Genomic DNA, 13,306 nt, shown 5'->3' on the forward strand with positions numbered 1-13,306 from the left:
GTTAAACGGAGAGAAGTCCAGGTTTCGCAACAACCAAAAGATGATACAATTACACTTCTTTTAAAGAACGACATAGGTTTTACGAACCATAAATCCAAGAACGGTCAACTGCGGTAACTTTTGCCCTTTCCAGGTTACCATCCCCAAAGATGAAAAAATACTCGTAGTCCTGTATCTTGCCATTTGCGTTGAGTTTCAACTAAGTTTATGGATCAGTCGACAGGTAGCAGAACTGCCTTCCCTCCTAAATTAGTTTGGGCTTAAGTTCCATCGAATAGATGGAATATTGAACATAAATTGGTTATAAATACTTGATACATAGAAAAATAACATGAATTCCCCAAGCATAAACGTTGTGTTTTTGTTTTTCACTTTTATCCGAATAATATAAGTATAAACTTTAAAATCAAGGAACAGTTGAAAACAGTATATTAAGGGGTATCATGCATGGGGTGTCTTTGCTCTAACTAATAGTTTAGAACTAGATTTGTATGCTTTTATTAGATTGGGCCCAAGATAACTTTGATTCTTATAACTTTGATATTCTCATGGACTCAAGATAACTTCGCCCCAAATTTTTGAAAAAAAAACTCTGTTAAAATAGTTGGAGCCTGAAAGGCCAGGAGCCGGGCCTAATTGGGCCTGAAATTGATGGTAGATCGTATGTCAATTAACTTAACCACTTTATACACATTTTTCATTAGTTTTAAAATTAGTTAAGTTTGTTTGTTTCCAAAAGAATCATGAAAATTTGGGTCAAAGGTACCCCAGTTGACAGCAGTACTTTTGTGAAAGTAGAGTCTTAAATTAACTAGGTTCTTCATGATATTGATCCTTGCTTGTCGGTAACGTGTACTTTTTCATTTTGATGACTACGCTAGCGAAATATTCTCAATTGGATTTTTGGTACATCTAGTCAATTGTGCGTAAGGTATGAAGATTCTTCAGCATTTTTTCAGGAAGAGACCTTGCAATTAATTTAGCAGTTTAGAGATTTTCGTAAGGATTTCCGCAAAGTTCTAAGGGTACATATACGAAATCTCGGCCATGGAAATCACAGGGAAATTATTATCACCCTAATTTTGTAAATATTATGGCTTTCTAAAGTTCATACGGATGTCATAGATCAGTGAAATACTATTAAAAATATAACTCTTTATTTTATGTCCCTCGCTTAGTAAGATTTTTCGAATCAAGCCTTTCTGGCACTCAATCATTTACTCACCTATTTTACCATGCAAAATATGAAAAAGACGCATTGATGGATGGAGAAACACAGAAGGATATGGATATTTTCTCTTTTCTAGGTACTAGGTTAAAAACTCCTTCAATGCGTTTAGCTCAACATAGCATTTATCATCCTAATATGTAATCTGTCATAAATAAAAGTCAGGCCTTATATATTACTATCAAAAGTAATGAAGAGAATAATTGCTACGAAAGTTAATAAGTCACGAGTAGATATTTAGTAACAATCATCCCTTGATTAAGTGACGCTATTGATTCGTCGGTATTCAAGATTCTTTAATGGTAGAGTGGGTGAGAATCAAAGGATACAATTGATTTCTGTTTTCTAAAGAGAGTTAGGCACAGAAATCAGGTAAAGAAAACAAACGAGATCAACTTGATATTTGGCAGTGCATTTAATATTTCACTCGATGTCAGCACAGAACAGAGACTCACTCGTATCCCATGGCAACCAAGTTTTTATACATTTCTTTTAACAATTAACTGTACCTAGCTCTGTTTATAACAAAATCACTTGTACCCCTTAGCCACTCACCCCCTCAATTAAAATGAATTGAATAAAATATCGACGACCACGAAAGTAAATGTAAAGGAGATAATCGGTAAGCTAGTCTGTTTATGTAAAAGCTCCAATTAATCTACTCGTGTATATAATGAAGTGATTTTTTGATTTTTGAAATTTTAAAGATACATTTCAGCAACTAGAGTCCACGAAAGAAAAGCTCTTTATGTACAATAATGGAAATAAAATTTAAAACCAAGCGAAGAAAAAAAAATATTTAAATAATACCAAGATATGATGAGATGATACCGATGAATTCCTATGACATATCTCTATAAATGCTGTGAACATGATATTTTTACCGATGAATCATTATTTTCATGGACTACAGAGATAAGCAATATCAAGGATATTTTGATCAGAATTCCAATGACATCTCCATATCAACGCTGTGAATAATATATGTTAATTATTTTCACGAACTCCAGGGATATGCGCGAAAGAAAATTCAAAGGATAATCATTAATTGGTACTACTCACCATTTGCTCGAGAAGCTCAAGGTCGTAGATCTCCTCGATGTCGAGACCCGACTCTGGACCTTTGGAAGACCTTCTGCGAGTCGGAGTCAGCACCACCGTTGAGGCGATGCTGCCTGTCGTCTTCTTCTCCACCTTGCTCATCAGAGCCTCCACCCGGCTGCCCACGGAACTCGTCTGTCGCAGGACGACGCCGAACTTGCCTCCCGAGGACCTCCTCCTCGTCTGCTCCGGGATTTCCTCCTCGGGCTTCCTCTGCGGACTTGAGGTCGTTGCCGGGCGGGGAGAGCCCTCCTTCGAAGGCCTCCTTCTGGTGGACGTCCTCGCCTCCATCTCGTCTTCTTCCGGACGGGGCGCTTTCCTCACCGGCTCGTCCTGGACGTCTTTCGTGGGCTTCTTCCTCAGCGGTTCCCCGTAACCCGCAGGGGTGTCGTCCTTGCGGTCTGGGGTCCTTCGGTCCGGAGCCCTCCTATCGCTCCTATCAGGGGTCCTCCTGTCCGTTCGGTCCGGCGTGCGGCGATCCGTCCTCTCCGGGGTCTTTCTGTCGGGCGTCCTCCTGTCCGTCCTCGATGGAGATTCTGTCTGCTCCTTCCTCGTGGTCACCCTATCGGTCTTTGTCGTCATCTCCGTCTCCCTCTCGACCGATTTCCTCTCAGTCGTCGACGTCACCGAACTAACGACCGATTTCGTGCGATACTCCACGCCTTCAGTTCCCTTCACGGCCGTGCTGCTGTCCCGCTTTGTGAAGGTCTCGAAGCGAGTGCCGCTCAGTTTCTTGGGAGTTCGCTCAACGCCCGGCGACAGGGTGCGCCTCACATCGTCCTTGATTGCCGTGGAGGAGTCTCGCTTAGTGAAAGTATCGAATCGACTGCTGCTCAGTTTCTTGGGAGTCTTGTCGTTGATCTTGGGTTGACTCTCGTCGTCGCCCGGGAACTCTTGGTTCCTCGTTCTCAGGTATGGTTTCAGGGCGTCCATCGCGGACGGAGTTTTCTCCGGTTCCTCTTCCTTGGGTTGTGAACGTCTCCTGGGGAAGGTTTCGCTAGCGACTGGTTTCTTTTCTTCCGGCTCCTGCGTGACGGATGTCCTCGGAATGTCTTCGGAAACAGGTCTCCTTGTGTACGTGTCTCGAGATGGTGAACTTCTTGGAGAGGGACTTGACTCCTTCAGACGATCTGTTGACTTCTTCCTTGTGTACGTTCCGGTATTCTTTGGCTGGTCGTCCAAATCTCTTCCAGGAGACGCCCTGCTAGGAGATTCCCTCTGAGGCGACTCCCTAGATTCCGATTTCGGCTTTTTAGTGAAAGTGTCGGTTCCTCTTGGATATTCTTCACGAGGCCTCCTAGGAGATTCATCTTGGAAGCGCTCCTTCGACGGTCTTCTGGAGAACTTTTCGGTCACAGGGGTCCTCTCAGTCTTAGGTTTGGTTGGGGAGTCAGTTGGTCTCCCTTGAACGTCCCTGGTTGTGGTTTCCTCTTTCCTGATCTCCTTGGAGGATCTCCTCGTGAACGTATCAGTGCTGAAACGCGTTTCTTCCACCGTCTTCCTAGTAGTTTCCAATTTCTGGGCGGTAGTCTCTCTCGTCGGAGTTCTCTTCGGAGAATCGTCTCCACCTTTGGATGGACGACGAGTGAATGTGTCCGAAGGCTTAGTTGGCGTATCTCTTGCAGGGCTCCTCCTGGTTCCCTCGTCGGTAGAGACCCTCCTCATGCCAGTGTCCGTAGGAGCCTTTCTAGAAGGAGACTCTCTCTCCCTCACGCTGTCCTTAGTTGGCTCATCACCACGAGGTGTTTTGCTCGATGGAGTTCCTCCCACCGGGAACTTTGATGCAGGCTTGGCCTTTGCAGGCTCAGTGGCTGGCTTCAGTGGTTTGGACGTCTCTGTGGTTGTGGAAGCAAACTTAGACATTCGCTTAAGGAAAGCTTCTCTTCCCATTGTTGAGCCAACAGATGTTTTCTTCACTTTTGGGGACATGTCTTCGTCACTAGGGGTTGGGCCAGCATCACGGAATAAATTCCTTCTTCGGGTAACGTCCGTTTCGGTTTCGGTGCGCTTCGTTACTGACGATTTTGGCGTCACGTCAATTGGAGACGTTTTTTCAGGACTCTCCTCCGCATCAGGGATCTCATAGGATGGCTTTTCATCATACTCGTCCGGTTTCTCCGTAGGATAGCGCTCTGGTTTGTCACTATACTTCCTGACCGGACTAGATTCTTTTGTGAATGGCTTTTCGGCTTGAGGTTTAATGGTTTGGCTTAGAAAGCTTTCTTTGGGACTCTCATAATCATTCATCGGCTTAGATAATCTTCCTGGGCTTGGCTCCTTACTGAATGGTTTTTTCATCGGTGATACCTTTTCTTGAATATCATCCTCATAGTCTTCCTCAGAGTCTGTGTAGACTGTCCTTGGTTTTTCTTTCGGCAATCCATCATCTCCTAAGCTCTCATCACTTCCCGTAAATGACTTACGAAGAACTCTCTGAGCACTTCGTAACTCTTCCGTCTGCTTAGTCTCGAAAAATGAGGCTTTTCCAAGGACATCGGTCTTCAATTTAGGAGACATGGGAGATGGAGATGCTTCGGGTGCCCTGGCAATGGTTTCAAAGATGTTTCTTGCACGCTTAACTGCCAATGAAGACGTGTCATCGGTAGTAATAGTTCTTTGATCCACTTCATCTCGATTGGGTTGCTTGGGACTGTCATTCTCTGGTTCCCACGACGTTCGCGGAGCACGCTTAGGCTCCGAAAACTTAGGTGTCTGAGATGGTTGCGGCGGTGCGGCAGCATTGACACTTGCCGCCAAAAATCTCGAAACCTTCGATGACACACTCAAGTTTGCGGGTTCTATATCATCATCTTCGTCGACGGGTTTGGGTTCATCTTCGTCCAAATCGGTGACTTGCTCAGGACGACGAGGAATCCTATCGAATTCCTCCTCATCTGCAAATTTCTGCTCAACGGTCTCCAGCCTTGGCATGGTAATGTTGACTGTCCTTTCAATTTGTTCCCTCTTTTGGGTCGTTCTTTCCTCATAGTATAACTCATCATCATCGGGCTCTGAAACCCTGTCAGCATATCTCGGTTGACGCTTTCCTTGCGTGTCCGGAGTTGATTCTCTTGAGATTGGCCTGATTTCAGGAGCTGATGGCATTCCACTGGGCGTAATACCAGCACTTGAAGGATGCAGAGATGACGGTTTCTCATCTGTATAATCAGTAACCTTGACTTGTTGTTTCGTATCAGCAGTCAGTTTTTCTCTCATGGTGGTTTCAACGTCGTCTACGTAATCATATTTATCAATTATCTCCACATCGCTGGGGATAGGTGTCTCGACATCAACTTCTTCTTCTTCTTCATCGGTTTCAAGTTCATCCTTTGGCTGCTCGGTGTATGGTGCCTTCTTGCTAGGAATTGCGCTCTTCTTTGCATCCTTTGCAGGAGCGAGCTTTCCAGTTTTCTGCGGAATGCGTCCCTTTTGCGTTGGTTTCTTTGCAATACAACCGATAAGTGGCTCACCTCTCACTGGCTGCTTTCCTGTTTTCTGAGGTGAAGAGATTCGGTTAGTCTGCTGCCGATTCGTGGTCGAGGTCATCACGGAAGATACCGTAGTTTTTTGTTGTTGTGTCGTGGTTCGACCAGTCGTTGATGTTACACTCCTAATATCTGTTTTGGGAACATTTTTGGCTGGCAAACGACTAATTTGTTCAGGTTTCCCCGGTGACTTAGAAGCGGGTTTGCCCGGCGCGTGTGAAACAATTGGAATAGGTGAAGGAATACCTGGTTTTGCAGACGGAGCTTTCCTAACTCCGGAAACTTTTGGTGGTGAAGTACTCATCGGAGTTTTTTTCTTCGTGGGCTCAACAGGTGCGGATGACTTTGAATAATCATTCATCATGGGCCTTCTTCCTATTGATGTTGGAATCTGCTGTTTTGGTTCTTTCTTGGGAGCCTTCAGTTGGGATGGTAATCTCTTCGTTCCGTCAGTAAATGGCTTTATTCCCGGGCCTTTAGAAGTATCCCTGGTATACTCTATAGCTGGTTTGATGTCGTCATCAATTTCCATGATTTCAACATCTTCATCTTCATCATGTCCCCCAGGATAAGTAGTATTCTTCGTTGTCCGGGCTACAGTTTCCTCGTGCCCCTCAATATCCCGTGTGGTAGTTGACATCGACATTGTTGTCGTAGTCGGCTGATGGATGGTAGTGGTGGTAATTTTTCCATCAGCATCAATTGTCTGAAGCATTTCTCCGCCGGAAGTAGTAGTTTTGGTGGTTGTTGTGATGAGGGATAACGAAATTGGTCGGTCAGATACTGCACCATTGGGAATGCTGCAGAGCTCAGATCCCATATCTTGCATAAGCATCTCATTCACCCTACGAACTTCCTTCTCCGTTACGATCGTTTTCTCCTCAACAATTTCCCTCTCGGTGTCAGACTCAGTTGTTGATCCTTCTTCGTCTTCTTCAGATGAATCTCTGCCTGTCTTTGGAGTTTTCTTCTTTGGCTTCTTAGGCTTTCCTGAAAACTCAGTTTTCGTAGTTGTGGTAGCCGTGATGCGACCGCCAGATGTTGTAAGCGTCCGCGGATGCTCAACACAATCAGGCAGGCGTCCTCCTGATTGAGGCCTTCCAAATGGCTGTCTGCTCTGGGGTGTTGTAGAATCACGCACTGATGCTGGGGAACTATCATCTTTAGGAGTCCGTCTTAAGGGGGATTGGTATGAAGGGATTGATGAGGTAGGGGTTTGTCTCCTAGGGGAAGATGGCGTGCCATTCGCGGGCGCTCTCCCTGGAATCCTAGAAATCGGCTTGTCAGATGGCTTATTTCCTTTTTCATTGGATATCTTTCTTGGTACGATCTTTTCTGGACTTCTACTACGCCTTTGATTGACGGGCTGTTTATCATACAAAACAGCAGTACATGGCGCTTTTGGTTCCTTTTGCTTCGGAGAATCTGGGTAAGGAATGTAAGAGTCACCTGGCTTCCTTGCTGGGGACATGGTTCTAGGTATACCGCTTGATGGGTATTCCTTCACAGGAGTCTTTTGTTGTGATTCTGTCTGAGGGGAGTCTCTTCCCGGAGATTTGTATGGAGATTGACGCCAAGGCTTGTCGCCGCTGGGCGATTCGACCGTCGGACGTTCTGATGCTGGAGACTCGTGTGAAGTAACCGGTTTCCTGGAGGGTGATGTGTACTGTGGTATTTTTCGAACTACAGTCTCTTTTGGAGGTGATTTCCGAGTAGAAGTTGGTGTATCATCTGTTTTCGGTGGTGAAAACTTCTTTGTTGCCGGAATATCTGACGATTGTGATCTCCTAGCTGAGGGTTCTTTCTTTGGAACAATTTCTCGTTCCGAAGATTTCCTCGAGACAGGTTTTTTCTCAGGAATGTCTTTTGCCGGTGACTGTCTCACTGTTGATTTCAACGGCAACTCCCTCTCAGGCGTTTTCTTCGCTGTGTCTTTCGAAGGAGAACGTCTTGTTGGTGATCCCCTGGAAATGTCTCTCTCAGGAGTTTTTCTGGCAGGTGAATCTTTCCTTATTGAGTCTTTGAGGGAAGGCTTTCTAACTGGAGAGCTTTCGGGGGTGGATCTGTCGCCGTGATGCCTTCTGCAAGGAGATTCCCTTTCTGGAGACGGATGCGAGGTAACACCAGCAGCAGGAACTTCTCTGGCAGGAGACTTTCTGATAGGGGACTGGATTGTAATCTCTGTTGATGGTTTCCGTTCTTTTACAGCTTTAGGGGATTCTCTGGATGGCGAAGGAGAGTGATATTTCGGAGAATCTTTCTTCAAATCATCTTTTGCAGGAGATTTTCTCGCAGGGGAAGATGTGTCTCGTTCAGTATCCCTGAGAGGCGATTGCGACTCTTTCCTCTGGACATCGCGAACTGGAGAATCGCGCGCCGGAGACTTTCTTGTTTTAGGCTTGTCTTCTGTCGCCCGGCCCGTGGGAGAATCTCTTGATGGAGAATCTCTCGTTGGCGACGGACGGGATGGGGAGTAATTTGGCGAGTCCCTGGCGGGGGAGCTCCTAGCAGGAGAGCTGCGAGATGATGGGAACGAGGGTGAATCATTACCCGTAGAAGGCAGCCTAGTCGTCAATGCAGAGGGAGTGTCTTTCTCCGGAGTTTTTCTTGAGGGAGACATAGAGGACGGTTTCGCTTTCTCCGGTGATGGAGACACCTGTTTCGGAAGATCCCTCGCGGGCGATTTTCTGCTTGGCGATGATGAACTTGGGACCTTTCTGACAGGAGAGGGCGACTCCCTTTGTACACTCTCCTCTCGAGGGGATTCTCTGGCAGGTGACTTGCGAGTGGTAGATGGTGAACTATCACTCTCTCTGAGTGAAATGGGTGATTCTTTCTTCTGAGTGTCGTCGTCTGGTGAATCCCGAATGGGTGTTCTTCTCGATGGTGAAATAGGTTCTCTCTCTTCTGTTGTTGGAGATCTTCTTCCTGGGAGAGAGTCCCGTCTAGTTGGCCGATCTATGCACACATCATCATATAGCGGGGCAGAAGGTTTATTGTCATCCTCTCGTGGTCCATTAGGTTCTTGTCTGTCTTCTGGTGATTTCTTATGCGGCGAAATTTTTTCACCATCAACACTTGGCTTTTCTTCCGGCTCATGAATCAGAGACCCCTTTTCTTTGACTTGTAAGTCGAATAAGTCTTCGGTAATGACTTTTTCTTGCTCCAAAGTTCCATCTCCGGGTTTTCTTTGTGGTAAAGAGGATGGAGTAACCACATTCACTAGAGAGTCATCTGGGTAAACTTCACAGACCACGTCAAAGTTATCGTCAAGCTCCTGAGGCTGTGCAACGGGAAGAGGTTTCTCCTTTGCTTTATCAGCAGGTAACTGAGATTCTGGATGATGCACATCTTCATGCTTAGGCTTGACTATTTCCTTGGGTTCTTTCGGGGTTATGTCAGTCAGCGTACTATTTGGAGTGGTGTCTTTAGCTCCCGGAGTTGTGCGACTCTTCAGATCCAAATCTTTAGGCCTTTGAGGACTAGTTGGGGATTTCTTATCCTCGCTTGACTTTCGTTCTCTATTTGGAGTACTTGGGCTTTTGTCCTTGGGCAAAGATTCCACAGGAGAACCAAGTTTATCAGAACTTGGCTTTCTTGTGACCGGTTTATCATCTTTCTGTCCTTTTGAGGACTTCCGTCCCAGACTTGTTGTCTTCGCTTCTTTTATAATAGTTTCCGAGGTCTTTCTTTGCACCTTAGTCGTGTCAGTGGTATCTTCTCTAGGAAGGTCTCTAGCTGGTGACTTTTCGGGCGTTTTCCTAGACGATGGCTTGGTTTCTTTCGCAGGACTCTTTCTGCTCGGTTGATCTGAGAGCGGCGAGCCCTCTCGCCTTATGACTGATCTCCTCTTCTCCGAAGTTGACTCGAAAGGTTTCCTTGGCTCGCTTTCGTCATCAGAACAAGGTGTCCTACCTCGCACTGGGCTGGTAGAAGGAGATGCTCCAGGGGTAGCAGTTCTTTTAGGTGCCATTCCCCTCGAGAGACTAGAGGAGAGCTTCCTCTTCTCCTTTGACGCAGATGGTGACGGAGATGACTGCTTCAATGGAGACGTTCTATCCCTGGGCCTATCAGTTATTAGGCCGCCAGGTCCTGTAGGTGAGGTTACTGATACCCTTTGGCTCCTGGTAGGAGAAGAGAGGATTGTGGTGTTGGTATCGATGGAAGTCTTTGAGGACGCCCTCGTGTAGTTGGTTGTCTTCTCCGGACTAGAGCGCAAAGATCGCGCGAAAGCTTCGTGACTTGGGCTAAGGTCTGTGCTGATCCTCTTTGCTTGCGTGTAATAAGTGATGTTGTTAGAATCGATCGGCTGCTGACTTCCACCCGTTGATGTTGTTGTTGTGGTAGTTTGCTTCATGATGCTCTTCACTTCGACCACAGGACTTGAAGTCATTGAATCGGTAGGCGTTTGTTTGCCAGCGGTCGGAATATTCCCCGCCTCCGTAGGCTGCACTGGCTGAGACGGTGCAGTTGGCTTCTTATCCGTTGCCGTCTTCTCATCCTTTCTGGTAGTTGTTTCGCTGGTAATCACTTTTTCCGTCACATCATTGGACGAGGATTTCTCAGTTGTGGTCGTGCCAGACCTGAATACAAATTCATCAGTGGAACTGCACACTCCGTTTTGCTTTCCCGAAACTATGGTCCAGCTCGCACCGTCTGGTGCTGGACCGGACTCCGGAGCCGGAGTCGATGTCGCCGTGGACGGAACAGATGCATCGAAGACCTCAGTCGTGGTGGACGTAGTGGTTATGATCTGCTGCTTGGCTAGATTCACGTCGAGCGGCAGCTCTCCAGTCTTTGATCGCTGCGTGACTTTGTGCTTGGGCCCTCGAGTGGCGTCCTCTCTGTCCTCCACGCGCTCGCTCTGGCGACATTCCGTCTCATCCACGGTAGTCCTACGTTCCTCAACCTTGCTATCGACCTCTTTTTCCATTCTGCTAACGTGCTGCTCTTGAACCTTGGATGTTCTTTCCACCGACTCTCTGGAATCCCTTACAATTTTCTCCTGCGACTCGTGACGGTCTTCGGATGTCGCCCTGCGAGAACTCTCGATTGCCATCGGCTGCTGTCGTTCGAAGCTGTCATCGGCAATGTGTTTTTCCACCCAATCCTGAGTGCTCTTGTTGCCGCTCGAGTACGAGTAAGACGAAGAAGAAGAGAACTGCTGAGCAGATGAACTTTCTTCCTTCCTTGATGTCTTGCTGACTTCCTCCTTGTGATCCGAAGAGATGAGAGCCTCACCTCCGTGGCGAGTCACGAGTGTGCTGCCATCTTTACCGTATTCCGTGGACGACGAATAGCCTTGTTGTCCGGCTTTGGCGCCGTATTGCACACCTTCCGTGCCATCGTCTCCCGTGTGGTACGATCGGGATTCCTCGTACCAATAGGCTCCCCCGGGCGTTCCTCGACTCACGGTCGAAGTCTGTTGGATCTGTCGGGCGGGAATGAAGTCCCTGGTCGGGGACTCTGAGTCGCGAATCTCCTTCGACTTCAAAGTCAGAAAGCCTTGGTCTGCGAGCGATTGAGAATGGATGCCGTAATTAGCGTTCTTTGTGATCATGGATGACTGAGTGCTTGCACTGCTGCTCATCTGCGTACGGCTGGATCTAGTCGTCTTCCCACCAGCTGAGAATACAGAGAAATAAACATAAGCATCTCATTGATATTGACATAGTCATTAAATATCCTTCAAATAATGCTTTTTAACACATCAGCAAATTTACATGTGTTGCCAGAACTACACTACACTTTTACATTGGCCGTGAAGAACCTAAATACGTTCTCAACAGTTATTGATTGAAAAAAAGAGTAGTTATTCAAATACAATATTGAAATATAAATAATCTAGAAATGTGTTATAAATAATGAAAATTTACGTTTTGTTTAAAAGTTATGAACAGTTAGGCTGTACAGTATTTTCATCAATCAATAACAATTTTAATCAATTTTCAAATTTTAAGGCCATTTGTTTAAAACATAGCACATTTGTTTAACATATTCTAGAACATATTTTGAGGAAATTTTAATTTAGTGATGCTATTACATTTCCAAAAAATTCAAATATGATTGATATTAGCAAATATTTCATTGTTGTGCAATAAAAGCTTAGATTTTCCCACTTCAACAGATGATAAATCATATCTAAACGATACACAAAAAGAAAATCACAATCCTTAAGCGTTATTTTGCAGAAAAATAACATAGAGTTGGCGCAAAAGTATTCAGCGTTTGGTTATCTAAAATGCCCAATGGTGGTAATTTATCCATTCAAACAAATGTAATCGTTTAAAGAAAAATTACTGTGAATTAATAAAGAGAAATGACTTGAGGAAAACTCTTATTATCAAATCTATTTGCATAATTCTCTCGAAAATCTGATGGCGATTTGTCAGCACCCTTCTTTTTTCGGTAGTTTCTGAAATCTAATTTCGTAATACATGGAGGGAAAACCATATTTTACCAGGTTGGAGTTTGGGGACAATATTTACTCAAATTATAAAATAAAAGTAATGGGGAACATGCATGAAATTTGTTCATCATCCTAGTTAGTCTCATTGAATAGAATATTTTCTCACGAGTCCAAATATATAAGCCAAAATTCTCCTAGTACTCCACAAACGTCAATAAACGTTAATTAAAAATGCTCAAATATCGCTTGAAGTCACGTGAACTGAAACGCCTTCTGACGTCATTCTGACGCCTTCTGACGCCTTCGCACGGTACACCATTCACTTTGCTAAGAGGGAAGAGCGGTAGAGCCTTCAATGCAAGATATCGAAGTAAAAATCTTCGTCGAGCTTTGTAGTAGTTCCTAAAAGGACAAATTGACTTAAGAGGGATTTAAGAAAGCACAATACCTCAGTTTACTTTTGGTCGACATCCTTATGGCGGCTGATTTTCTGAAAAACAGTGATTGCTTCGTCACTAGCGCGATGCGGGAGTAAAATAAGGCAGGTAAATAATTATGCGATTAATGAAAATTATTTTACGAACGTTTTTAAATATTTATTTATTGTCCATTTAATATATCCATTGCTAGCTAAAAATCTATCTTATGTATTTACTTAGTTACCTACCATTCCGAACGTAGATAGTCTTCCCTTATCGGCCGGAGTTGAGATCCTAATGATCGTGAAAAGGTAAAATAAAAAGTATTTGATAAACACAGAAATACGTTTAAAATACTCTATACTGTGTACTCAAGTTCCTGTTTTTCAACAGAAACCCACTGCAGAAACGAGACGGAATTTTAGATTTTGCGTTGACATGCAGCGAACTTTATGGGAATCGCAGCAGCAAATACTTAATTTACCTTACCAAAATCCACATATTTCTCGTTTTTTCCTTATTTATGGTTTAATCGTAATCAGTATTTATTCTCATGAATAGCCACCTTCCTTTATACATTCATAGAATCAGTGGACTATTAGGTACATATCTAGGGTTGTTTACAAGCTGAAATGAGGGATACATCCTAAATTTGGTGACCATC

At 44.9% G+C, this 13,306-nt stretch overlaps 1 protein-coding gene across 8 annotated transcripts in view; it reads right to left on the reverse strand.

Moving 5' to 3' along the window:
- Positions 1 to 13,306, reverse strand: part of LOC124159450 (mucin-12-like) — a 271,706-nt gene that overhangs the window by 231,642 nt on the left and 26,758 nt on the right. For all 8 annotated transcript variants that reach the window (XR_006864964.1, XM_046535262.1, XM_046535263.1 and 5 more), the window contains one exon: positions 2,291 to 11,439. Coding sequence is in view for 7 of the 8 variants with exons in the window: in XM_046535262.1 (XP_046391218.1) it covers positions 2,291 to 11,439 (9,149 nt within the window). In the remaining variant the exon portion in view is untranslated. The remainder of the gene's footprint in view (positions 1 to 2,290; positions 11,440 to 13,306) is intronic.

The sequence above is a fragment of the Ischnura elegans genome, chromosome 5 (genome assembly GCF_921293095.1).
Source record: "Ischnura elegans chromosome 5, ioIscEleg1.1, whole genome shotgun sequence".
Taxonomy (NCBI): Eukaryota; Metazoa; Arthropoda; class Insecta; order Odonata; family Coenagrionidae; genus Ischnura; species Ischnura elegans.